This window comes from Danio rerio, chromosome 13 (assembly GCF_049306965.1).
Source record: "Danio rerio strain Tuebingen ecotype United States chromosome 13, GRCz12tu, whole genome shotgun sequence".
NCBI lineage: Eukaryota > Metazoa > Chordata > Actinopteri > Cypriniformes > Danionidae > Danio > Danio rerio.
In genome coordinates, this window is record NC_133188.1 from 1,445,845 (window position 1) to 1,472,085 (window position 26,241).

General features: G+C 40.0%; 1 protein-coding gene across 50 annotated transcripts in view; it reads left to right on the top strand.

Annotated features, from left to right (window-relative positions):
* dst (dystonin) overlaps positions 1-26,241 on the top strand; it is a 291,360-nt gene that overhangs the window by 108,608 nt on the left and 156,511 nt on the right. For 28 of the 50 annotated variants that reach the window (XM_073920444.1, XM_073920447.1, XM_073920445.1 and 25 more), the window contains 12 exons: positions 1,329-1,486; positions 1,635-1,813; positions 3,140-3,278; positions 3,354-3,547; positions 4,393-4,555; positions 4,632-4,715; positions 4,946-5,053; positions 5,148-5,246; positions 13,169-13,315; positions 17,771-17,859; positions 18,338-18,446; positions 19,019-25,813. In XM_073920444.1, coding sequence (XP_073776545.1) covers positions 1,329-1,486; positions 1,635-1,813; positions 3,140-3,278; positions 3,354-3,547; positions 4,393-4,555; positions 4,632-4,715; positions 4,946-5,053; positions 5,148-5,246; positions 13,169-13,315; positions 17,771-17,859; positions 18,338-18,446; positions 19,019-25,813 — 8,264 coding nt within the window. The remainder of the gene's footprint in view (positions 1-1,328; positions 1,487-1,634; positions 1,814-3,139; positions 3,279-3,353; positions 3,548-4,392; positions 4,556-4,631; positions 4,716-4,945; positions 5,054-5,147; positions 5,247-13,168; positions 13,316-17,770; positions 17,860-18,337; positions 18,447-19,018; positions 25,814-26,241) is intronic. The other 22 variants (XM_073920475.1, XM_073920476.1, XM_073920471.1 and 19 more) reach the window with 3 other exon arrangements.

Here is a 26,241-nt window from a genome sequence, read left to right on the forward strand (position 1 = left end):
ATTCATTCATTCATTCATTCATTCATTCATTCATGTTCATACACTCACTCACTCACTCACTCACTCATTCATTTATTCATTCATTTATGTTCATTCACTCACCCACTCACTCACTCATTCATTTATTCATTCATTCATGTTCATTCACTCACCTACTCACTCAGTCACTCACTCATTTATTTATTTATTCATTCATTCATGTTTATTCACTTACCCACTCATTCACTCACTGATTCATTTATTCATTTATTCATATTTATTCACTCACCTGCTCGCTTACTCACTCACTCACTCACTCATTTATTCATTCATTCATGCTCATTCACTCACCTACTTACTCACTCATTCATTTATTCATTCATTCATGTCCATTCACTCACCCACTGACTCACTCACTCCTTCATTTATTCATTCATTCATGTTCATTCACTCACCTACTCACTCACTCACTCATTTAATTATTCATTCATTTATGTTCATTCACACAACTACTCACTCACACACTCATTCATTTATTCATTTGTTCATGTTCATTCACTCACCTACTCACCTACTCACTCACTCACTCACTCACTCACTTATTCATTTATTCATTCGTTCATGTTCATTCACTCACCTACTCACTCATTCATTCATTTATTCAATTATTCATGTTCATTCACTCACCCACTCACTCACTCACTCACTCATTCATTTATTTATTCGTTAATGTTATTCACTCACCTACTCACCTACTTACTCACTCACTCACTCACTCACTCACTCATTCAATTATTCATTTATGTTCATTCACTCACCTACTCACTCATTCATTCATTCATTCATTCATTCATTCATTCATTCATTCATTCAGCCATCCATCCATCCATCCATCTGTCCATCCATTCATTCATTCATTCATTCATCCATCCATCCATCCATCCATCCATTCATTCATTCATTCATTCACTTTTCTCTCACTTAGATGCGTCACATGTGAGAAATAGCAAATGATCTGGTGACTCATTCATTCACCAACTGATTCATCCATCCATCCGCTCATTCATTTATTCATTCATTCATTCATTCATTCATTCATTCATTCATTCATTTATTCATTCATTCATTCATTCATTCATGTTCACTCACTCATTCACTCACCTGCTCACTCACTCATTCACCATTCATTCATTTTCACTCACTTAAATGCGTCACATGTGAGAAGTAGCATATGATCTGGCAGTTCAACTATTGATCATCTTGAATGCATATAATCCAGTGCAGCTGCTATTCAAATGCTTTTATTGCGAGAACTCGTGTTGAATGTGTCTCCCTCTGGTGGCCAACAGAAGAGCACGAGGAGTCCGTCTACAACCTCTTCATATCTGAGGTGCGCAACTTCCGCATGCGTGTGGAGGGACACGAGGAGCAGCTGATCCGCAAAATCCGAACCCCGCTGGACCGAGACGACCTGCAGGAGTGTCTGCTGCGCATCACTGAGCAGGAGGTCTGCTCTTCCCCAGATTCGTTTTTTTTTTTTATGCCTAAAAAGCGTTTAAATGTTGTAAACCTGACCCTTGATGTGCAATCTAGATCCTAAAACAGAAAGTTTTGTATTATAGTAATGATCTGACCTCTCGTTCTGATGCATGCAGAAGAAGAAGGTGGAGCTGGACAGGCTGAAGGATGAGCTGGAGACTCTGAGAGAGAAGTGTGAAGTTTTCCTCCGTCAGGCGTCCGCTTCTCCATCCGTCCCCACACTGTCCTCCGAGCTCAGCGTCCTCACCCAGAGCTCCAGCCAGGTCTACTCCATGTGCTGCATCTACCTGGAGAAGTAAGGCTTTTCATATTCTTTAAAGGGCCATGAAGCCCCCTCGTTTCAGCAGGGTGTTTTCACACCTCTACTTTGGAAAAAGTCAGAAAAGTGGGCGTGTCCAGCTTTGTTTAGGGGGGAGTGTCGGGGGAAGAAAAGAGGGATGGTGTGGGAGTGTCTATTTGGGCATGCGCTGAGTTTTAGAGTCAAAACACACACACACACACACACACACACAGGGGACAAAGTGACTGTTTACATGGACATCTGTAGTCGAATTATTTTCCAAATTATTAAATGGTGGACTTTAACTGCAGTTTGGCTCTTTCATTCAGGGAATTCATTCATGTCCGTCCCGACAAACGAGATATTTGATTCGAGGAGCTGCTCTAAGCGTGTATTTTTCATGCAATGTTTGATACCGCACGGCGAATGAGAGAAAAAAAACTCCGCATTTCCCGGAAACTTAGATGCACTCGGCAGGTAGCGTCAGAAAGCCACGTGTGTTATTCCGGTCACAAAATCCTACACGAGGTTAAAGTTTGGTTGTAGTGCAAACTTGTTTACACTCGGTGCAATAGTTTTTTCGATACGAATAAAATACGAACTGAATAAACAAAGAGCACTGGTCACTCACTTACCAAATCAGACAGGACAATCACCAGCAACTAGAGCCGCGTCTGTATTAAGAGGAGACGAGCAGCGAATCCGGATCTCAGCGTCTGCAGATGAGAACAGCTCTCAGGTAAACAATGTTCCTCCTTAGACACGTAAGTTATTGTTGTCGAGCGTCGCGTACACTGTTAATCCACACGTGACTCCAGCTGCGCTCTCACAGAGAGAAAATGAAAACAAAACTTCACTGCAGCAAACTATAAAAGCAACACTTCACGCTTGTTTTGCCAACACAACGTGGCGTCTCTGTCGTCTAAACACTGTGACAGTAATGAATATTAATGAAGTTGCACAATAGAGCGCGCTGATTGGTTTGAAGCAAGCTTTACTCATGCATTAATACAGCACACTGTAAGACGTAATAAGACTCACTCTGGCACAGACGTCCAGTCTGCACGCTGGAATACACGCTATTATGTCATGACCGTGACGCAGCTTCAAAAATTAGTTTCAAACCGGAAGTACGAATTTGCTTGAAATAACGCAAAAACAACCAATTTACACTTTTTAGTGAAATATAGGCGTCCTAATAGTGTTTTTAGCAGTGTGGGACACATATACGACAGCTCAAAAAATGTGTTTTGGTGTTTCGTGACCCTTTAATTATTTTCATGTCTGATCAAAAGCTGAGCCGACTGAGCTGTTAATGTGTTGATTTTCTGGTTGACTCAGGCTGAAGACGGTGAGTCTGGTGGTGAAACACAGTCAAAGCGCTGAAGCTCTGGTCAAACTATATGAGGCCAAGCTGAGCGAGGAGGATTCAGTAAATGCCAACATCAAGTCTATCGATGGAGTCGTGAGCACTCTTAAGGTAATACACTCCCGTTATCATGGTAAACATGCATTTCTTTAATGACCTGACTGAACGTTTCTGATCCATTTTTAGCAATGGAGGTCTGAAATTGACGAGAAGCGAGAGGTTTTCCATGACCTGGAGGACGAGCTGCAGAAGGCGCGGGTGGTCAGCGAACGCATGTTTAAAACGCACAACGAGAGAGACTTTGATTTGGACTGGCACAAGGAGAAGGCAGACCAGCTGAACGAAAGATGGCAGAACATCCACTCTCAGATTGAAAACAGGTCATTATGTTGATCCTTTAGCTCCGTCTAGTGCTGTGCTGCAGGATTCAGCCTGCTTTATTTGCAGTAAAAGACAACACTTATTAGAAATGGTGGCTCAGTGGTTAGCACTGTGGTCTCACAGCAAGAAGGTCGCTGGTTCGAGTCCCGGCTGGGTCGGTTGACAATTCTGTGTGGAGTTTGCATGTTCTCCCTATGTGCATGGGTTTCCTTCGGGTGTTTCGGTTTCTCCACCCTTTATAGGTGAATTCTCTGCTGAAAAATCCAGCTTAAAACTGCCTAGGCCGGTTGGCTGGTTTTAGCTGGTCGACCAGGCTGGTTTTAGAGGGGTTTTGGCCATTTCCAGGCTGGTTTCCAGCCATTTCCAGCCTGGTCTTAGCTGGTCAGGCTGGAAAATGACCAGCTAAATCCAGCTAAAACCAGCTTGATCAGCCTGGTTTAAGCTGGACATAGCTGGTTTTGGCTGGGTTCCCAGCTTGGCTAAGCTGGTCAAGCTGGTTTTAGCTGGTCATCTCCCAGCCTGACCAGCTAAGACCAGGCTGGAAAAGGCTGGAAACCAGCCTGGAAGTGGCCAAAACCCCTTTAAAACCAGCCTGGTCGACCAGCTAAAACCAGCCAACCAGCCTAGGCTGGTTTAAGCAGTTTTTTTCAGTAGGGTTGGATAAACTAAATTGGCCGTTGTGTATATGTGTGAACGTGAGTGTGTATGGGTGTTTCCCAGTACTGGGTTGCAGCTGGAAGGGCATCGACATATGCTAAAACATATGCTGGAGAAGTTGGCGGTTCATTCTGCTGTGGCGAATCATCTCATGTCCATGATGCATGATGTACTTATTGTGTTTTAGGCTCCGAGATCTGGAAGGCATCAGCAAGTCTCTTAAGTACTACAAAGACACATACAACAGTCTGGACGACTGGAGCAAAGACATGGAGACCAAGCAGCTCAGAGCACAAGAAAATCAACCTGAGGACAGCAAAGCTCTGGCTGAGTTCCTAAACCAGCAGAAAGTACGGCCACTGATCATAGATACATTGCATTTATTTATTTAACCAGCGTCAAATCCTGACTCAAGTCTATTTCTAGGTGTTGGTGGCGGAGATTGAGCAAAAACAAAGCAAAATGGAGGAGTGCCAGAAGTATTCGGAGCAGTATGCTGTCGGAGTGAAGGTTAAGGATATATTATAGTATTTTTATGCTTTAGTAGACTCAAAAACTTTACCAGCACCTTTTAACATAGTTTTTTAGAGCAGTCACTCCAGTAGTAGCAATATTTTATAATGATTACCTTCAATGAGTTATTTTCTGGGAATGCGCACATCACAATATCCCCAAATTAGATGAATGGGTTAATAATGCATAACTACACATGTTTATAATGCTTGTTTGTCTTCTTGAAGGAATATGAACTGCAGTTAATGACTTATAGAGCCATGGTGGACTCTCAGCACAAGTCCCCTGTGAAGAGGAGGAAGATGCAGAGCTCATCTGATGTGATCCAGCAAGAGGTACAAGACTGAACGCTCACAGCATGCACCCAGGATTTTCTCCGCCTAATGTTTTTTATATAAAAATGTAATGTATGTTTGTTTCCCTCCTCAGTTTATGGACCTTCGTACACGCTACACAGCCCTGGTTACTCTCATGACACAGTATGTGAAGTTTGCTGGTGAAACACTGAAGAGAGCTGAAGAGGATGAGGTAGGGTTCATAAGTGAATGTCGTCCTTTCTTTAATGCTTTTATCTATACACAGATGAAGACAAAATTATTAGCACTCCTGTGAGATCTTACTTTTTCTGTAGTGATGTTTGACAGTGCAAGACAGCTTTCCATAATATTTCCTATTAAATTTTTTTCCCTGGAGAAGAAAAACAAACTGAAAATGTTGTAAAAACTGCTGAGGTCAATATTATTATTAATTTTTTTGAGCGACAGAGAAAACTACAGTTGTCCAGCTACTCGCCTAATTAACCTAAGCTGCCTTGGTAACTTAATTAACCTAGTTACATATTTAAATGTCACTTTAAGCTGAATACTAGTATCGTTAAATATAACCAACAGAGGCTTATTGTGAAAATGTACCCCAGGATACATTTCTGGAGAGCGCAAAATATATATCCAGAGCTACATATGGCTGCATTTTGTCTTTAAAATGTACGCTTCAGGGCGGTATAAGGCTGCCGATGGCTTTTGTTAGTTTTCACTCTACCAGCTGACCGCTTGCCTCTGTGTGGCCGGCTTTTCCGCTGTTACCAGTTTGCCCACTGGCTTGCCACGAATGTCGCCAGACTTGTGGTTGTAGAGTCTGGCGAATAACAGCTCCAAAAAACAAAAGACAAAATAAACCAATAAAGAAGAGGGTGAGAATGTGGTAAAATCTGAAAACATGGTAAAAATCAGGCGGCCTGTCAAACACAGTCAGTTTGGTTTAGTTTTTAGAAATACGTTAAACAAAAATACATATTGAAAAACTCTTCCCTGTTAAACATGACTTGTAAAATATTGGAGTTAAAATTTCCCAGGAGGGCTTTGACATGATAGGTCTTCAACTGTTGTTCATTAGCATTAGCATCCCTACTGAAAAAAACCCCAGCTCAAACCAGCATAGGCTGGATGGCTGGTTTTAGCTGGTCGACCAGCCTGGTTTTAGAGGGGTTTTGGCCACTTCCAGGCTGGTTTCCAGCCATTTCCAGCCTGGTCTTAGCTGGCCAGGCTGGGAGATGACCAGCTAAATCCAGCTTTACCAGCCTAGTCTGGCTGGGAGCCCAGCCAAAACCAGCTATGTCCAGCTTAAACCAGACTGATCAAGCTAGTTTTAGCTGGTTTTTGCTGGTCATTTTCCAGCCTGACCAGCTAAGACCAGGCTGGAAATGGCTGGAAACCAGCCTGGAAGTGGCCAAAACCCCTCTAAATCCAGCCTGGTCGACCAGCAAAAACCAGCCAACCAGCTTAGGCTGTTTAAGCTGTTTTTTCAGCAGGGATTTTAGATTATATGCTAATATTTCTTCCGTTTTTTGCAAAGTTGCAGCTTTATTACATGCAATTTGCTCCTAGTTGTTTTTCTTTTTCTTTCATCGGTGACGCATAAAACACTAACACGTTTATGACATTCTGCTGGTGCAACACAAAGTATTTCTTCCTCATACAAAATAGCACAAGTGCTATATTTTGTATCTTTGCTGGGAAAGCATGTTCTGGAAAGTATGCAGTAGTTGTAGTGGTGGTGGTTATTCAACCTTTTACTGGTAAGTGGGCAAGAACCGCCTTTTCCCCTCAGTCATAGTTATTTTTTGGGAATGTGCACATCACAATAACCCCTGTTTAGAGAATTCCTGCACTATTAACCCAAGGCGTGGGTTAATAGTGCATGCTAAAAATGTTTGTTTGTCTTCTTGAAGGAATATGAACTGCAGTTAATCACTTTTTACAACACTTTGTTATGCATAAAACGCTATCATACAGCACGCATTTTGACATTCTGCTGATGCAATACACAGTCTTTTCTCCTGATACAAAATAGCTAAATGCTATATTTTGTATCATTGCTGGTGACCTGGAAAGTTTGCAGTTGTGGCGGTGGTTATTTAACCTTTTACTGGTAAGTGGGCAAGAACCGTCTTTTCCCTTCCAAAGTGGTAGACTGGAAGATGACTGTATCTTTCATTTCAGAGGAGGAAATCATTGGAAAATGCGGAGTACCTAAGCTGGACCGAGAGCATGGAGCTGCAGAAAGCTGCGAGCGAAGAGGAGATCACCAGACTCCGGCGTCAGGTACTGGAACTGGAGGCTTCATTGTCTAACAGGCAACAGCAGCTGGAGATCCTCGGGGCAGATCTCGAGATGCAGAAAAAGTCAATCGAGGACTTGACCTTGCAGAAATCAAAGGCTGAATATGAGGCCCAGAAATATCGTATGGAACTTGAGGGTGTGATCAAAAGCAAAGGATCTACTGATCAGGAATTAAATCGTGCTCGACAACAAGTCCAGCAATCAGAAGCCAAACAGGCATCTCTAGAAGAGAGCCTTCGTAACCTGAAAAAGAGCATTGAGGAGAGTACATTAGCCCGTAAGAAGCTGGAGGATCATTTACGGCGTAAGGACAGTGATGTACAGGGTTTGGAGGAGCACAGTCGTACGCTAGAGCGGGAATTGAGGGCTAAGGAGGACACAGAAGCAGAGCTGCTCAACCAAGTGAGAATCATGGAAATGGATCTGGCCCACAAGTCAGACGTCAGAATGATACAAGGCGAATCCTTGTTGGGTTTCTCCAAAACAGGTGCGCTGTCAACATTTACAAGCAGTTCTTCAATAATCCACTCTGAATCTGAAGCAGAAGTCCTGCAAGGCAAAATGGAAGAGCTGATACTGGGTAAGAAGCGAGCTGAGAGCGAGATCAAGACTTTGAAGTCTGAATTAAACTCAGTTATTGTCCACAAAACTGTGGCTGATGAGAAAGCTCATCGTTTCAAAGAACTCTTAGACGAGGCCAACAACAGGCTGTTGAAGATTCAAGTGGAAATGGACGCAGATCGCTCCAACATGAGACAGAAATCAGAAGAGCTGAGGCAAGAAACTTCTGAACTAAAGAAGTCCGTCTATGTATATCAAGAACAAATCAAGTCTCTCCAAAGAGACAAATCAGCTCTGGAGCAAAGGCTGCTTTTCCAGAAGACCGAGGTGGATGGTCTTAAAGATCAGCTCAAGGTCAATCAAGGTAAACTCCTGCAGTGGACCTCTCTGGAGCAGGAGAGCACTCATAAGTTAAGATGCATGGAAGATGAGTTGTCTAGCAAACAGACGGAAGTAGAGCAGATGGCATTCAAAGTCAATGAACTTAATCGAAAAAATCAGCTACTGGAAAGTGATAGCCGACATCTGAAGGTAAGTATCGAGTCAGTCCAGCAAGACAAATCTCATGTTGAGCAAAAGTTTAAAACCCTGAAAGGGGAGGCAGATGTTTTGAAGGAGCAACTCCTGAGAGCGAAAGAAGAAATCAACCTGAAGACAAGAACCGAGAAGGAAGCTCAAATCAAAATTAAAAACCTTGAATTGGAGCTTCAGAAAAGCTCTTTGCAAGTGACACAGCTTACTAAGAAGGTAGAAGAACTCAAGAAGATAAACACGGACACTGAACGCTCGATTAAAAATGTGAAAGCAGAGCTTGATAGAGCGTGCATTGAGATTGGAAGTAAGGAACAGCAAATAAACATACTCAGATCCCAAGCAGAAAGTGCGAAATCTCAGGTAAAAATCATTGAAGAGGAACTCTTGAGTCAAACCCAGGTATCTCACGAGCTTCAAATCAAACTTAAAGATTGCAACGATGAAGGTAAAAAGACAACAGAGCTGCAGCAGAAGATCAAATCTCTCGCGTTGACCATCACCAGCTATGAAAAAGAAATCTCAAATCTCAAAGCAGAGCTGAGCTCCATATGCACCGAGAGGAACCTTGCCAATCAGAAAGTTCAGGAACACAAAGTCGAGATAAATAGCCTCAATTTATCTTTAAAAAAAGCCATCGGAGAGTCCCAAAGGGAGTCGTCTGAAGGTAAGAAGAACATGTCTAAGGTACGAGAACTTGAAAACGAGCTCATGAAATGTAAGCAGACGATTAGCAGGATTAGCGGAAGCTCAGAGAAAACCACAGTAAGCCTGAAACAGGACATCTCCTCCCTTCAGAGGGATAAACAAACAGCTGACCAGAAGTTGCATGTCTTAAAAAGTGATTTTGATGATCTTAGTGCTACTCTAAAAAGAACAAAAGATGAGCTCCAGCGAGTGACTGAAGAAAACAGGCTAAATCTGTCCAAAGTTAAAGAGTTTGAGGTGGAGATGCAAAGAAAGAGTTCTGTTATGCGGGAAATGAGCTCGAGTGCAGATAAATCTGTGCTAAATTTAAAACAAGAGCTGGTCACTTCTCAAAAGGGCAGGAATGTTGCGGAGGACAAAATCACAAGTTTAACTCTCCAAACGTCAGAGTTGAAGCAGAAGTTGAGGCAAACCCAAGAAGAGCTTAAACAGAAGCAAAATCAAGTGTCAGCTGCAGAGTTGAGGTCACAAAAGCTCGTCGAACAATTGGACAACTGTAAAAAGATGCTTGACGATCTTAAAGGCAAACTCGACTTGCAGAAGAAAGGCTACGAGACTCAACTACAGTTAGTGCAGGCTGAAATGGAGCAAAAGCTTTCGTTGCAGGAGTCACGCTTAAAGTTGGAGCATGAGAGGAGATCGAAGGAGCAGTCCCACAGTATGGAAACTGTGGAAAGAGACAAAAGGCTCCTGTCTCAAGAAGTGGAGAAGCTTAAAGCAATAATTGCTAATGCAACTAAAGCCAAGCAGGAGGCTGAACAAAACCTCTGTACCGTACGCACACAGCTTGATGAATCTGACCGACAGAGAGGAATCCGTGACCTTGAACTTCTCAAAGCGAAATCAAAGATTTCTGAGATGGAAACAGAAAAGATCCGGGTAAAATCCAGCATTTTTCAACTTGACAGTGTTCATAAGGACAGCTCGCATGAGATATCCAGGTTAAAGGAAACACTGACTGAGACAGAGCAGAAACTGGATATCTCGGAAAGGGAAGCAAGATCTCTAAAAGAGCAAATTGTTTCATACATCAAGGAAATGAAGTCTCTGCAGGAGACGAATCTGAAGCTTGAGGTGGCGATGAGCTCTGAGCAGAAACATCTGAAAGATCTGCAGGTCAATCATCAGTGTGCGAAAGACGAAGAACTGGCAAAGCTGAGAACTGAACTTCAGCTCACTCAGAAAATTGTGGCTTCATATGAGGAAGCGAAACTGAACCTGGAGGAAGAACTAAAGAAGATGAAAATGAGCTCTGAGGTAAGACTTCAAGTCTATTCAGTTTTGATAAACCTTTACTGGTAAAGTTGAGGTAATTTCCACCCTAGTTAAAGGAGATTTCCCTCTCGGTTCCAGTTTAAGAGTTTATTTGCTCACCCGTATTCTCTTTAGAGTTAATCAGATCTAATCATAGAGATATGTACACATAATGTTTTATATTTCAAATCACTAATATTATAAATCATTTAATTTTTGCAGATTGCAACACTTGAAAAGGAAAAAGTGCTGGAGGAACTAAGGAAAGTCACACAAAGTAATATGCACATAATCAATGAGAAAACTGTGGAATATTCTACCAAGAAAATGGACAATTCTGTTCCACTTCAAAACTCAAATGCATTTGAAATGCACACAAACCAGGTGATGGTGGGTAACAGTCAGAGCAACAATACTGAGTCCATACTCAGGAAACGCTCTTTTTCTGATAAAGGCCGGTCAGGTAAAAGCCAGATGGTTTCTTTCAGTATCAACGACTCTGAGTCCTCTATCAATCTTGCTTCTGACTCGCCTATATCAAGCCATTCGAAAGGGCTAACAATGGAATCATCTTCCAATAAAATTCAAGGTCTCAGAGGTCGGATAAGTATTAAGAAGCTGCTAAAATTGAGAATAATCACTCAGGAGATTGCACTCAAGTTGCAAACAGGTCTCATCACTATTGAGGAGATAGAATCATCCCTTGCTGAATTTCTAGGCAAACCGTCCTCAATTGCAGGAGTTTACATGGGGTCTACCAAGAAAAAGCTGTCTTTCCTAGATGCTGTTGCTGGAGGATTTCTGCCTAAAACTTATGCCGTTGAGTTTTTGGAAGCGCAAGCTGCCACGGGATGCATTATTGATCCAATAACAGGTGAAGGTTACTCCCCTTCCGATGCTTTTGAGAAAGGAATCATTACTGAGGATCTCAAGGACAAAATAAGTGATGCATACAAAGCAGTAAGTGGCTATACTCATGCCGGGAAGATTCTTTCAGTGTTTCAGGCTATGGAGCAGAGAATTCTAGACAGACATCGAGGGAAAGCGATAATGGAAACTCAGATCGCGACAGGAGGCTTGATTCACCCATTGATTGGAAGTAGGGTACCTATGGATAGTGCACTGGAACAGGGGCTCATAAATCAAGCCACCCTTCAAACTCTCTATGATCCGGTGAGCAACCCAAAGGATTTCCACCAACCAGAAACAGGACAGAAGGCATATTACAGTGAACTACTGCGAAGCTGTGTATATGATGTCGATGGTGGAGTGTATCTTCTACCATTTGGTGAGCAGAGTCTCTACACCCTCTCACCATCTAGCAAGCACAGAATATCAGTCATCAACACCTCTAATGGTGATAAAATGTCAGCCTATGAAGCCTATAAGGCTGGTATTGTTGACAAGAGAACCTACCTGTTTCTTTCACACCAAGAGAGCGAATGGCAGGAGATTACAATCATGGACTCGAGTAGGAATCTTCTACACATCCTAAGCGACCCTAAGACCGGACGGCAGATTTGCATCGAAAAAGCTCTCAGTCTGAAAACTCTCCAAATGGAGGAGCTGGATAGCTATCGCAGTGGTCATCTCAGTGCATCCGAGCTTGCTGATGTTTTGATTTCCAGAAGAGTTGTCTATAAGCTTCCCAATAGTCCTATTGCAGGACTTTGGGATGTTTCTTTAAAGAAGCGACTCCCGGTTTTCAAAGGACACCAGCTGAACCTTGTGGACCGACTCTCTGCAGTGAGGATGCTAGAAGCTCAGGCATGCACCGGAGGAATATGTGATCCAGCTTCTGGAGAAAGAGTTCAGATTTCACAAGCACAGCATCGAGGACTTTTAGACGAGAGTTTTGCCAGACAGATCCAACAATGTGAGCAAGCCTACGATGGGATCACTCACCCTCTGAATGGAAAGACCTTGAATGTGGCTCAAGCCATGCAGGAGAACCTCTTCCCGAAAGATGTTGGGTTGAGATGTCTTGAGTTTCAGTTGGCAACCGGTGGGATCATAAACCCAGAAACTAAAGAGAGAGTCTCGCTGGAGGATGCCTTGCAGAACTGCTTGATTGACAAAACCACCGCTGCACATCTTCAACATGACAATTCCCATTCAAAATGCATCACCTGCCCTAAAACCAAGCGGAAAATCTCTTTCAAGGAAGCTCTAGACAAGAGCGTATTTGACAGCCACACTGGGTTTGTCCTTCTTGAAGTAACAAAGCCTCATAGTACTGCCAATACTTCAGCTTTCCAATACTTCTATACTTACAGACACTTCTGATCAGATCTAAAGTCAGACAGTTTTGCTGAATGTTTTATAAATAGCAAAGAAATACTTATCGTGTATATTTGCCACCAGGAGAATAGTAGTATATATATATATATATATATATATATATATATATATATATATATATATATATATATATATATATATATATATATATATATATATATATAAATATATATATATATATATATGCTTAAGACATAATGGTGAAAGTGGGAGTCTTTAAAATATAGTATTTGTTTCCTACTGTGACATATCGTTTAGAAGTGTCTCATATATCTGCCATCCATTTTCCCCCCTATTTCGGTGGCATTTTTAATTCATCGCCAAGCCTACCTCGCCAAAAATGGGAGCTCTTTCCAGACTCGCTCATTTCCAAATGTATATTGTCTACAAATACAGAGGCTGTTGCGTTAATAATGAATGTTTTACAGTATTTTGCTTTCTAATCCACACTACATTTTCTTCCCCCAAATATTTTAGAGGTCTGTTGAGGATGAGAAGAAAGAGCATGGCGATAAGGTTAACAAGTTATTGAATTGGATGTCCAGTATGAAAACAAATCTGAGCAAAGACGGAAAGGCTCAAAGTGATGGAAAAGCCAGCACTGAGAGCACTAGTAAAGCGCAGGTAAACAAGACAAACTGTTTGATGGTTATTTGAATGTCTTTCTGTACACCTATATAAAGGCAAAGAGCAGTAACTACACATTTGGTCAAAATATTCAAGTGGTGCTCGCTGCAGAGCCATTTGAGGAGAGGTGAGCTCCAGAGAGGGGGAGCTTAAGCTTGAGCTCCACCTTTTTTGCACTTCTTCTACGAGTGATGTCACTGGGGGTAGGGTTAGAGGTGGGGTTGGTGTACGCATTAAAACAGCTTACAGGAGGAGGAGCGACAGCTCATGCTCCCCCTCTCTGGAACTCACCTCTCCTCAAATGGCTCTGCAGCGAGCACCCTCTCAAAATATTTGGCTTATAATGGATATATTTGGTTACAAGTTTGGTGAAAGTTTGTCTAAAATGGGCTTTGTGAGGAGAACATACAATCCTGTTTCAGAGAAAGTGTTCAGTTTTGGTGTTTGTGTACTGACTGCACTTTGCATTTGTAGAGAAGTACAGCTTTTATAACGTCATCATCCTGCCAACATAGTGAACATTTTAGGGAGGCAACTTTTTTGCTAAGCAAATGTCAAAGACAATAAAACAACTACATTTTCTTATGTTGTTATTTTTTTAAATAAAAAAATGGAATAAAGATTATTTCATGCATATCTCTCCTTCATATGTTTGTGTCGTTCGCACATATCGTTCACATATATCCCTCAAAATGTCTTTCATCTATTTTGTCATATCACATTTCTTTTTTTTCCCTGTTACAAAAAGCACAACAATGATAGTCCAAATTGTATTCACAAGCACAGAAGTGTTACATTCACAACATGCAAACAGAATGTACAGTGTGATAAACTGTACACATTACAGAGGTATTTACATGTAAAGTACGCTGGTGGTTATAGATTAGTGACATATCTCATATGTTATCTCTACACTTCATCAAACACAATCTTACACCCAACTTGGTGGTCAATGTACTGTTCCTAAGCAGAGAACAGTTTATCTAACAAATAAATCAAAACCCCAAATTAAAATGTTGTTAGATTAGAAATGTGTCTTTATTTAGCTTCAGCAAGCAATAGCAATACTATAGATTTTTATAAACATGGCAAAATAATACAGCAGAATCCAAAAATCTGAGACTGTTTATGGAAATTTGTGTATTTTGCTCATTCTCATTATATAGATCACAGTATAATTCTAATAATATGAGTGAAACATGGCAAAATATCTTCAAAAATTTACAGTATAATCCAAAAATCTGAGACTGTTTATGGAAATTCTTATATTTTGCTCGTTCACATCATATAAATCACAGTTTTAATATAATAATGTGTGTGAACCATGGCAAAATAACTACAAAATTTTTTACGTTGTTTATAAAAATGTGTATATTTTGCTCATTCTCATCATATAAATCACAGCATTATTATAAAAATATGCGTGAAACGTGGCAAAATATCTTCAAAAATGAAGTAGAATCCAAAAATTTGAGAGTTTATAGAAAAGCTTATATTTAGCTTATTCTCATTAAATAAACTACATTATTATTATAATAATATAAGTGTAACATGGCAAAATATCCTCCGAAAATATACAGTAGAGTCCAAAAATCTGAGAAATTCTTATATTTTGCTCTTCGCATTATATTAACCGCAGTGTTATTATAATAATATGAGTGAAACATGACAAAATATCTTCATAAATACAATAGAATCCCCAAATTTGAGACTGTTTATGGAAATTTTTCTATTTTACTCATGCTCATTATATAAATCACATTATTATTGTAATAATATGAGTGAAACATAGCAAAATAGTGCAAACATTTGAGATCATTTATGGAAAAACTTACTCTTTCTTATTATAAATCACATTATTATTGTTGTAAGTAAGTGAAATGTGAAAAGCAAAACAAAATGGTGAACTGGAGGTGTTATATGCCCTGTTTCCACCTGGTATTAGAAAACGGAGACACATTTACTGTACAGTAGGCGACAGGTAGCGCAAATTAGGCTTCAGCTTTTGTTTTTAGATATACAAAGTTTAACTATATTTTAGTCCATATGATTAATGTAAGTGGAGATGACTTGAATAGTTAAGTTGATTCAACTAAATAATTTAAAGCGGCAATATTCTTTGCGGTGTTAGAAATACTCTATCATCCCTAACCCTACAGCAGTTCAAAGAAATGGATGAAATGGAGTCATATTATCATTATATTATATTATTTATTTTCTTTTCGGCCTAGTCCCTTTTATTAATCTGTGGTCGCCACAGCGGAATGAACCACCAACCTATCCAGCATATGTTTTACACAGCGGATGCCCTTCCAGCTGCAACCCATCACTGGAAAGCATTCATACACACTCATACACACTCATACACTACGCACAATTTAGCCTACCCAATTCACCTGTACCGCATGTCTTTGGACTGTGTTGGGAAACCGGAGCACCCGGAGGAAACCCATGTGAACATGGGGAGAACAATCAAACTCCACACAGAAATGCCAACTGATCCAACCGAGGCTTGAACCAAGGACGTGCAACCCACTGCAACACTGTGCAGCCCATATTATATTATATTATATTATATTATATTATATTATATTATATTATATTATATTATATTATATTATATTATATTATATTATATTATTATTATATTATATTATATTATTATTATATTATATTATATTATTATATTATATTATATTATATTATTATTATATTAAATTATATTATATTATCATATTATTATTATATTATATTATTATTATATTATATTATATTATATTATATTATATTATATTATATTATATTATATTATATTATATTATATTATTATATTATATTATTATTATATTATATTATTATTATTATATTGTATTATATTATTATTATATTATATTATATTATTATTATATTATATTATTATATTATATTATATTATATTATATTATATTATTATATTATTATTATATTATATTATTATTATTATATTGTATTATATTATTATTATATTATATTATTATTATATTATATTATTATATTATATTATATTATATTATATTATATTATATTATATTATATTATATTATATTATATTATATTATATTATATTTGTACTGTTTTCATTTAGATTTGGATGCCAGGTTTTAATCGTGGTCTCTTATGGAGCCTATTGTATATAAAAATCAAACATACTGTACATATCTGTTTTATATCTCAGCATGCATGTTTGTGTGTGTGTGTGTGTTTGTGTGTGTGTGTGTTCCTAATAATCAGAACATAGACATCTCGGCTAAAACAAGGCTAAGTTTGGGCTTTCGTTACAAATATATTAGTTATCTAACAATAGTCCAAAAATAAACTAGTCGTCATAGACAGGAGTGAATGACTACACATGTAAGGTCTGTCTAATCTGATGACTGCTCTGCTTTTGGATTATTGTTAGACGTCTGTTAGATTTTTGCTGAAAGGCAAAGTTTAGTTTGTCATGTCCAAGACATGTTTGGATGTCTATTAGATATATTGTTATATTCCTTCAAATGCAATATAATTCAGAAGCTGAAAACAAGGAAATTATTTACCTGTCCGAGCACAATGAAAGGTTCAGATCAAGAAAACTGTGAAACAATAATTAGAAAAAATGATGGCCTTTAGCAAAGTCGGAGACCTCAAATCAGGGCTGCGCAAACTCTGTCCTGGAGGTCCGGTGTCCTGCAAAATTTAGTTCCAACCTCAATTAGACACTCCTGGGTAAGCTAATCAAGCTCTTCTAGAAACATTTATTATATTATTATACTATTATTAATATTTACTAAGCCCATATTCTGCATGATCTCATTCTTTTAACACCCAAACCCAACTACCAGCATCGATGGTCAACCTCCCCCACCCCGACCCTCATCACTTCCCCTCATCAGTTTGGCCAAAGAAAAAAATGGTTGTGCCCAACTGAGACTAGTTTCTTTCAAGGTTTTGTTTCCCTTCACTTTGGTCAACTGCTGAAGTCTGTTCCTCCACTGTCGCCACTGGCTTGCTTGGTTTGAGACTTGTGGAGCTTCGCATCGATGAATTTGCTCTTCAGTGTTTGCTTTCTCAGCAGTGAAAATTAAACCACACTGAACTGAGCTAAACTGAAGTTCAACTCTAAAATATGGACTTTACTAGGATTTCTATGTTAAGCGGCTTTGACACAATCTACATCGTAAAAGCGCTATATATACCCCCCCGTTTATTTAGCGATCGCAACCAACCAACCCCCTCTTAACTTACTGATCGCCACAACATAGATAGCCTGAGGTATAATATCTTTCCTGGCTGAATATTACTGTTCCTGTCAACCTTAATCACAATTAATAAGCAGCAATTTAGGAGTTTATTGAGCATTTAGTCATAGTTAATTGTTTATTAATGGCAAGAATTGTACCTTGAAGTAAAGTGTGACCTCATGTTTGATTATAGATGTCTATGGAAGAGATGGTGACAAAGAAGGAACAAATTGGAGAAGCTTTGCGAACTACACAGCTGATGCTAACCAAACACAGCGATAAGTAAGATATCATGTCAACCGAAGCAGAACATCCCTACTAAAAAAACAGCTTGAACCAGCCTAGGCTGGTTGGCTGGTTTTAGCTGGTCGACCAGGCTGACCAGGCTGACCAGCTAAAACCAGCTTGACCAGCCTAGCCAGGCTGGGAGCCCAGCCAAAACCAGCTATATCTAACTTAAACCAGGCTGGTCAAGCTGGTTTTAGCTGGATTTTGCTGGTCAGTTTCCAGCCTGACCAGCTAGGACCAGGCTGGAAATGGCTGGAAACCAGCCTGGAAATGACCAAAACCCCTCTAAAACCAGCCTGGTCAACCAGCTAAAACTAGATTACCAGCCTAGGCTGGTTTAAGCTGGATGTTTCTGCAGGGATTTCACTCGCACTTTCTGATAGATGTCTAACACGTGTGTTGTTTTACTTAATTTCTAATTTTTTTTAAGCTTCATGTACTAATTGTTTTTATATTAAATTTATTTCGCCAGAATGACAGAAGAAGAAAAGAAAGAGGCGAAGGAGCAGCTAGCATCTCTCCATCAGGCCTACAGTGAGATTTCTCAGCAGTGTGCAGATGTGACGTCCTCAGCAGATCAGGTAAGATATGACCAACTTCCCGCCAAATTGTGGTTGTATAAAGTATGGTGGTCCATTTTAGCAGCGTGTAAACTCTCTCTTCAACTGCATGACTAACCTTTGTTTTGACAGCTTGAAAAAAGGTAGCATGGTAAGCCACTCTAACTCTTTAACGCCACCACTGTGAAGGTGAAGAAAGACACTTTGTTTGTGCGTGTAAAAGAGTCACGGTGAACTGAGTATGCTGTAAACACCTTGCATGTCTCACTCTTCATTCACAGCAATCCCAATGGACTTTTCTTTTCCTCGTCTACATGGGGTTTACAGCACTGTACATACAGTAATAACATTATTCTCTCTTTGTGTGTGTGTGTGTGTTTTCTCTAACCTGCAATATACCAAGAGTTCTATTCACAGATGCATGTAAGCTTTTATTGCGTAGCATTTCCCTTGCTGAGTGTTGCACATGACTTAGTACAATCCATAGACTGACGGGTGAGTATGTTTGCGTAACCAATACTGTAATCTAAATATCTAGCCATTGCGCTTGAATGCACCTTTAGTAACATCTGGTTTCCTTCATCTATTTCCAGGCTCTGAAAGTCATCCAGGGGATTCTGGATGTTGAAAGTGGAGCGGTCATGTCAGTGTGTTGCTCTGTGAATCATGGGATTATTGACCAGATCACAGGACTCAGCCTTTTAGAGGCTCAGCTAATAACCTCTGGACTCATCTGGCCTGAACGGCAGTTGTGTATGGATTTAGAGGACGCATTCAAGAGCCAACTTGTGGATGATGCGATGTTCAGGCAACTTCAGGATTTGAATGACGCAAAAAAATGTGTTCAGGACCCTCGGTTTGCTTCAGAACCCTTACCTTTCATAGCAGCCCTGGAAAGTGGATCTATATCTGAGCGAACAGCTATAAAGATCATTGAAGTCTTGGTAGCGACTGGAGGGTTGAGATTGGCTGGTGATATCCTACATCTGGAGAGAGCTTTTCAGCTCGGCCTGATACCTCACTCGCTCTTTATCCAGATATTGGAGATGAAGGACGCTTGGAAGAACTTGATTGACCCTAATAGTGGAGAAAAAGTCACACTTAGTCAGCTCGTGCAGAGAAGCGAGATGCATGAGCCGACGAGACTTTGCTTGCTTCCAGTGAAACGTAGAAAAGTCGGAAATATATCCCTCACATCTGGAAAGGAGATTAATATTATACAAGCCATGCATGAAGGTGTTATTGATAGAGACACCATGTCTCGGTTGCTGAGCGCTCAGTTGTTTGCAGGAGGCATTGTTGATCCTAGAAATGGCCATATGCTTACTGTTGAGGAGGCTTTATCTGAGGGTCTGATTGATCAGGACACTGCTAGCGAAATACTAAGCCACCAGGCCCAAAATGGTGGCATTGTTAATCCTCACAATAAGGCTAGACTTACAGTGGATGAGGCTGTCCAGTGTGACTTAATAAGCTCCAGTAGTGCATTGCTAGTTTTGGAAAGACAGAAAGCCTTCATGGGTCTTCTGTGGCCTAACGTTGGTGAAATCCTCTCTTTTTCCACCTCCCTTCAGCAAAATATAATCACAGACAAACTGGCGTCTGACCTTTTCCTCAACCGGCAGAAGATAACTGGCTTGTACATACCTGAAACCTCTGAGGTTGTTGACGTAGACTTTGCATCGGAGAAACACTTGATCGAGACATTTACAAAAGAGCTATTGAAGACAATAGAGATCCCAGATGTGATCCCTGATGTAGATGAACTGAGTAACAGGTTTTCATCATGGCTAGTAATGCAGGAGCTACAAATCAAAGGGTCTTGTACATCTGGTGGAAAAATAAGTGAGGAACATGGCACTAATGCACCATCTCCTTCCGAGGCAAAACAATTATTTGCTTCTTACCTCATGATGAACAGTTATATGGATCCAGAGTCAGGTCAAAGGCTGCTAATTTTTGATTTGCAGCTTAACAAAATGGCTGAGATACTCTTTGAATGTTTACAATCAGAAAGCTCAGATGAGATAAGTATGGATGATATTTCAGAAGAATCTCCACTTAGCATTGTGGACACTGACAATGACTGCCTGGAAGCCAAGTATTGTGCTTTGGGAGAATTGCAAATATGTGAACCATTGGAAAGCAGAACGGAAGAGTGCGAAGCAATGGATGCCAACGTACGACAACATTACCTTGCTTTAAACACCCTACCAACAGATCAAAAATGTGGTATTTCCCTAGGTAGTAATGATCATGTGACTGTAAGTGAAGCTGATGAACTGCAAAAGGATTCTGCATGTTCAATCATAGATGAATACCAAGCAGACACAAATGTACCCCTGTCAAAGGCAATGCACACAGTGAACCCTGAATGTAAAGATGTCATTCAAGACCAAGAATCCTCATCAATATTTCCTTCTGAGGCAATTAGCTATACAGAAATGCCTTCTGAATTCACCTTTACGGAGGTTGTGTGGGATGACAAACTTGAGAGAGATTATGCCATTCATCTTTTAAAGGCACAAGTAGAGGAAGGCGGGATTTTAGATGTCACCTCTGGAAAACGGTACGACCTTGAGGCCGCCCTTGGTAAGGGACTTATTGATGAAGAGACTGTCTTAGAAGTACTTGCATTACGGCTTAATGAGGACGGTTTTAAAGATAAAGAAAGTGCTGCATTGTCAGTTCTAAACACTTCCGCTAATAAAGGATGGATCTCAAATAAGGTAGCACTACAGATCATGGTAAAGCAGAACCTTCTGGGTGGTTTCTATGATGCAGCGGTTGGAAAAACCGTTAGCATTTGTGAAGCTTTGGAGACGGGTCTGATTACTGATGATATTAGCAGAAGTGTTCTTTGTTCAGAGCCAATCACGAAAGCCATTATCGATCCAGAGAAAAAGTGCATACTCAGTGTAAATGATGCCAGCCGGTTGGGAATGTTGGACGATGAAGAGGCTGAGCGGTTGCTGCATTCACAGCAGGATGAAATTGTAGACACTGCAGTGTTTCACCCATCAGAAACAGTTTTAATAAGCACAACATCAGATGAAGCCACACAGGTGTCTACTGACACTAAAGCTGTAAGCAGTAGTCAGGATCTTCATTTACCCTCCGTTTGTGGCATTCCCTTTAAAGCTACCTCTTCAAAAGACTATTCATTTGCTAAAGTTTCCAAGATAGACAAAGAATCAGATGAAGCCCTACACATATCTACTAACCCAGAAGGTGTGAGCTGTCATCAGGAACTCTCTTTAACCGTAATTTCTGACATTCAACCTCAAGCTATTTCCACAAAAGACAATGTGTTTGATAAAGTTTCCAAGACAAGCCAGGGATCAGATAAAGCCATGCAGGTCTCTAGTGACGTGGGAAGTCTGAGCTCTAGTTCGGAGCTGCCATTAACCATAATTTCTGACATTCAACCTAAAGCAATTTCAACACAAGCCAATGTGTTTGATGACGTTTCTAAGACAAGGCAGGGATCAGATGAAGCCATTGAGGTATCTACCGACACAGAAGCAGTAAGAGGTAGTCAGGATCTTTATTTACCATCCATTTGTGACATTCAACCTGAAGCTATTTCTACAAAAGATAAAATGTCACATGATGTTTCTAGGACAAGACAGGGATCCGATGAACCCATGCAGATATCTGCTGACATAGCAAGTAAGAACAGTAATCAGGAACCCCCTTTACCTATCATTTCTGACAATATGTTAAATATTGTTTCTGAGGCAAGTCAGGCATCAGATGATATTAAGCATGCATCTACCGAAAAAGCAAGTGTAAGCAGTAGTTTGGAGCTCTATTTACAGTCCAATTCTGACATTCACTCTAAAACTTCTTCTACAAATATGTTTGATAACGTTTCTGAGATGAGCCGAGTATCGGATGAACCCATGAAGATATCTACTGGCATAGCAAGTTTGAGCAGTAGTCAGGAACCCTCTTTACCCATCATTTGTGACTTTCAACCTAAAGGTATTTCGACAAACAGTGTGATGGATAATGTTTCTAAGACTAATGGAATGGTGGATGATTGTGATGTAAAGTGTGCTAGTTCTCCATCTTATGTTAGGCAGGTGACATATTTCGGGACCTCAGCGAGTCAAGTTGTAAGCCCTGTACAGAGTGATTCTGGGATATCCTGTTCCTCACAAAGTGACATCTGTTCAGATGAAAGAAAATCAGAGAGTGTACTTAATCCTGGACAGGAATTCAAAGAGTCTGAAATAACACATGTGAATTTAGACAAAGGATCCTCTGGGAACTCAAGTACTTTGCTACCATTGGTAGAAGATGTTGCACAAGTTAGTTCACTCACCGAACCACAGTCAGACTTGTCTTTGTGTGGTGCAAATGCTCAGCCACCAATTGAGACAACAGAGGTCAGTTTAAGTGCCGACGGTCATCCTACATTTGTTCAAAATTTGCTGAATGATAAAAAGTATATGTCATCTCAGACCAATGCATTGTGTACTGCTAAATACCCAAGTCATATAAGAAAGAACCTAGATGTCAAACATTGCAATGAAGATCCAAGTGTGGATGACCCAAGTACAGAGAATACAGTTAAAGAGTTGTCTGACATACAAGGAATGTTCAGAAATTCCTCTGAATTGCAACCAGGCCACGATAGTCCAAGTCCTTCTGTAAGTGTTATGCTTGACAAGAAAAATGAACAAACTGCAGGCATATTCACACAGTCTCAAGGTGGAGATACAGTAGTTAATGAAGTTGCTCACCAGGGTGACCTTGATTTACCTCATATATCAAAGGCCACAGATGCATGTTCTCCAAAATCAATGGGAGGAAGTGTTTTAAGATCTACCTTAAATGAGTTAAGCCTAATGAAGTTGGATGTTGGAAGTGTGGATGATACTCAAAAACAAAAAGTGGAGTTTGGAATAATGAATGTATATTTCAACAAAGGGATATCTGAGAGCTTAAGTACTTCACTACCAATGGTAGAAGATGTTGCACAAGTTAGTTCACTCACAGAATCACAGTCAACCTCATGTGGTGCAAATGCCCAGTCACCAATCAGGATGGGAACAGAGGTCAGTTTAAGGACTGATGGTCATCCCACATCAGCTCAAAATTTGCTAAATGGTAAAGAGTATATGTCATCTGAAACAAATGCATTGCATACATATAAATGCCCTAGTGGTATAAGTGAGAACCCAGATTTCAAGCCTTGGAATGAAGATCCAAATGTGGATGATCCAAGTATACAAAATACAGTTAAACAGTTGGCTAAGTGTGAGGGCATACAAGGAATGTTCAGAAATCAAATGCCAAATGCCAAAGATGAATTTTCTCCAAAATCATTGGGAAGAAGAGATTCGAGATCTATCTTAAATGAGTTAATCCAAGTGAAGATGGATGGAGCAAGTGCTGATGATACTCAAAAACAAAAAGTGGAGTCAGAATCACAGTCAGCCTCCTTATGTGGTGCAAATGCCCAGTCACCAATTGAGATGGCAACAGAGGTCAGTTTAAGTACTGAAGGTCATCCCATATTAGCTCAAGATTTGCTGAATGAAAGTTCGAAAGAGTATATGTCATCTCAGACCAATGCATTGTGTACAGCTAAAATAAACGAGAACCTAGGTCTCAAGCATTGCAATGAAGATCCAAGTGTGGATGACCCAAGTACAAAGAATACAGTTAAAGATTTGGCTAAGTGTGAGGACATGCAAGGAATGTTGAGAAATTCCTATGAATTGCAATCAGGCCACCAAAGTCCAAGTCCTTCTGTGAGTGTCATGCTTGACCAGAATAGTGAACAAACTGCGGGCATATTCACACAGTCTCAAGGTGGAGATACAGTTGTTAATGAAGTTGCTCACCCGGAAGACCTGCCTTTACCTCATGTATCAAATGCCAAAGATGAATGTTCTACAAAAACAATGGGAGGAAGTGATTCAAGGTCTTACTTAAATGAGTTAAGCCAAATGAAGATGGACGAAGCAAGTGTGGATGACACTCAAAATCAAAAAGTAGAGTCCGGATTAACAAATGTATATTTCAACAAGGGATCCTCTGAGAGCTCAAGGACTTCACTACCAATGGTAGAAGATGTTGCACAAGTTAATACACTCATAGAACCACAGTCAGCAAGCTTATGTGGTGCAAATGCCCAGTCACCAATCAAGATTTCAACAAAGATCAGTTTAAATTCTGAAGGTCATCCCACATTAGCTCAAGGTTTGCTGACTGAAAGTCTGAAAGAGTATATGCCATCTCTAACCAATGCATTGCATACAGCTAAATACCCTTATCATATAAGTGAGAACCCAGATGTTAACCATGATAATGAAGATCCAAGTGTGGAGGCACAATGTACTGAGGTTACAGTTAACGAGTTGGCTAAGTGTGAGGACATGTTCAGAACTTTACCAATGACAAAACCTGAGCCCACAGCTGTCTGTACTGAAAGTACTGGTGACTGTTATCTGGAAAAGAATTGTGGCATTGAAAACTCTATTGATTGCAAAATATCCATGGACATGCTTCAACCTGATTTGAATACTACATTAGATGAGTTGACAAGACCAGTCGAATCAGACTATACAAGTGACAGTGGCAAATATTTAAAAGTAGAAACCGTTGCAGAAGCTCTGAAGTCAACCTCAGGTCATTGTTCAGAGGAGAAGTTCGCAGAATCCAATCAATTGCAAACAGTCCCTCAAATTCTGAGTCCTTCTGTGGGTGTTGTGCTTGACCAGAAATGTGAAAATCAAACTGCAGACATCTTTAAACAGTCTCAAGGTGGAGATACAATTTTTGATGAAGACGCTCACCAGGATGGCCTTCAATTACCTCAAATGCCAAATGCCAAAGATGAATGTTCTCCAAAATCAAATGAAAGCCATGATTTAAGGTCCTACTTAAATGAGTTAATCCAAATGAAGATGGATGGAGCAAGTTTAGATGAGACTCGAATGCAAAAAAGCCAAGCCATCGATAACATCATTAAAATCATTCAGCACCACTCTGGATCCTTTTCAGCCAATCGTGCTGATTCAAATGAGACAAGCAGAGATCCAGATATCCTCCTGGATTTGAAAAAGCATGAAGGGACAACAGAAGTTCAAACTTGTCCATCTGATGAAAGTAAAGATGAACCAAAGCAACAGGCTGATCTACAGGATATTATTCAGAAGATCTCAAGCAGACGTTTAGAAATCCCTGAGAAAGGAGATGGAGAGCTAAACAGTCTTTTTGGAAGCGCTACCCTGAATGATGAAAACTTGGAAGCTAAAGGTATTGCTGATATTGCTGCAGATGATGTCTTCCAGCCAACTGACTCCAACTACCAGGTCATCTCTGTAGGAGAAGATCCAATCATAAAGCAGGCAGATGGAGTCAAAACGAGAGTGAGTATTGCTACTGCTCAAAATCACAAGTTTAACGCAAGTTTTTTTGCCGACCACCCCGAACACCCCTCGGACATTCTAATGTAGTTACTAAATATTTGAAAGGGGAAACCTCAAATTCTTATAAACTGTTTTCAAAGCATATGGTTAAATTTCATAGTCAGATGGGAAAGACTGTAACTCGCATTCCTTTTATATGGATTACAAAACCAGAGAACATTTGTTTTCAAGTGTAATAAGTTCATTTAAAAGTAGAGAAATCAAGCTTTATGGAGAGATACCTGCTGTTTGCCATCCCCAAAGGGTTCATAACATGGAAGCTGCAGAAACTGTCTTGAAAACATGTGTCTGAACTGAGTCCCTCCCCCAGAGAATTGTCTCTAGCAATCACTGATTGGCTCCTTTACTTGGAAATGGGGCTTTCTTGG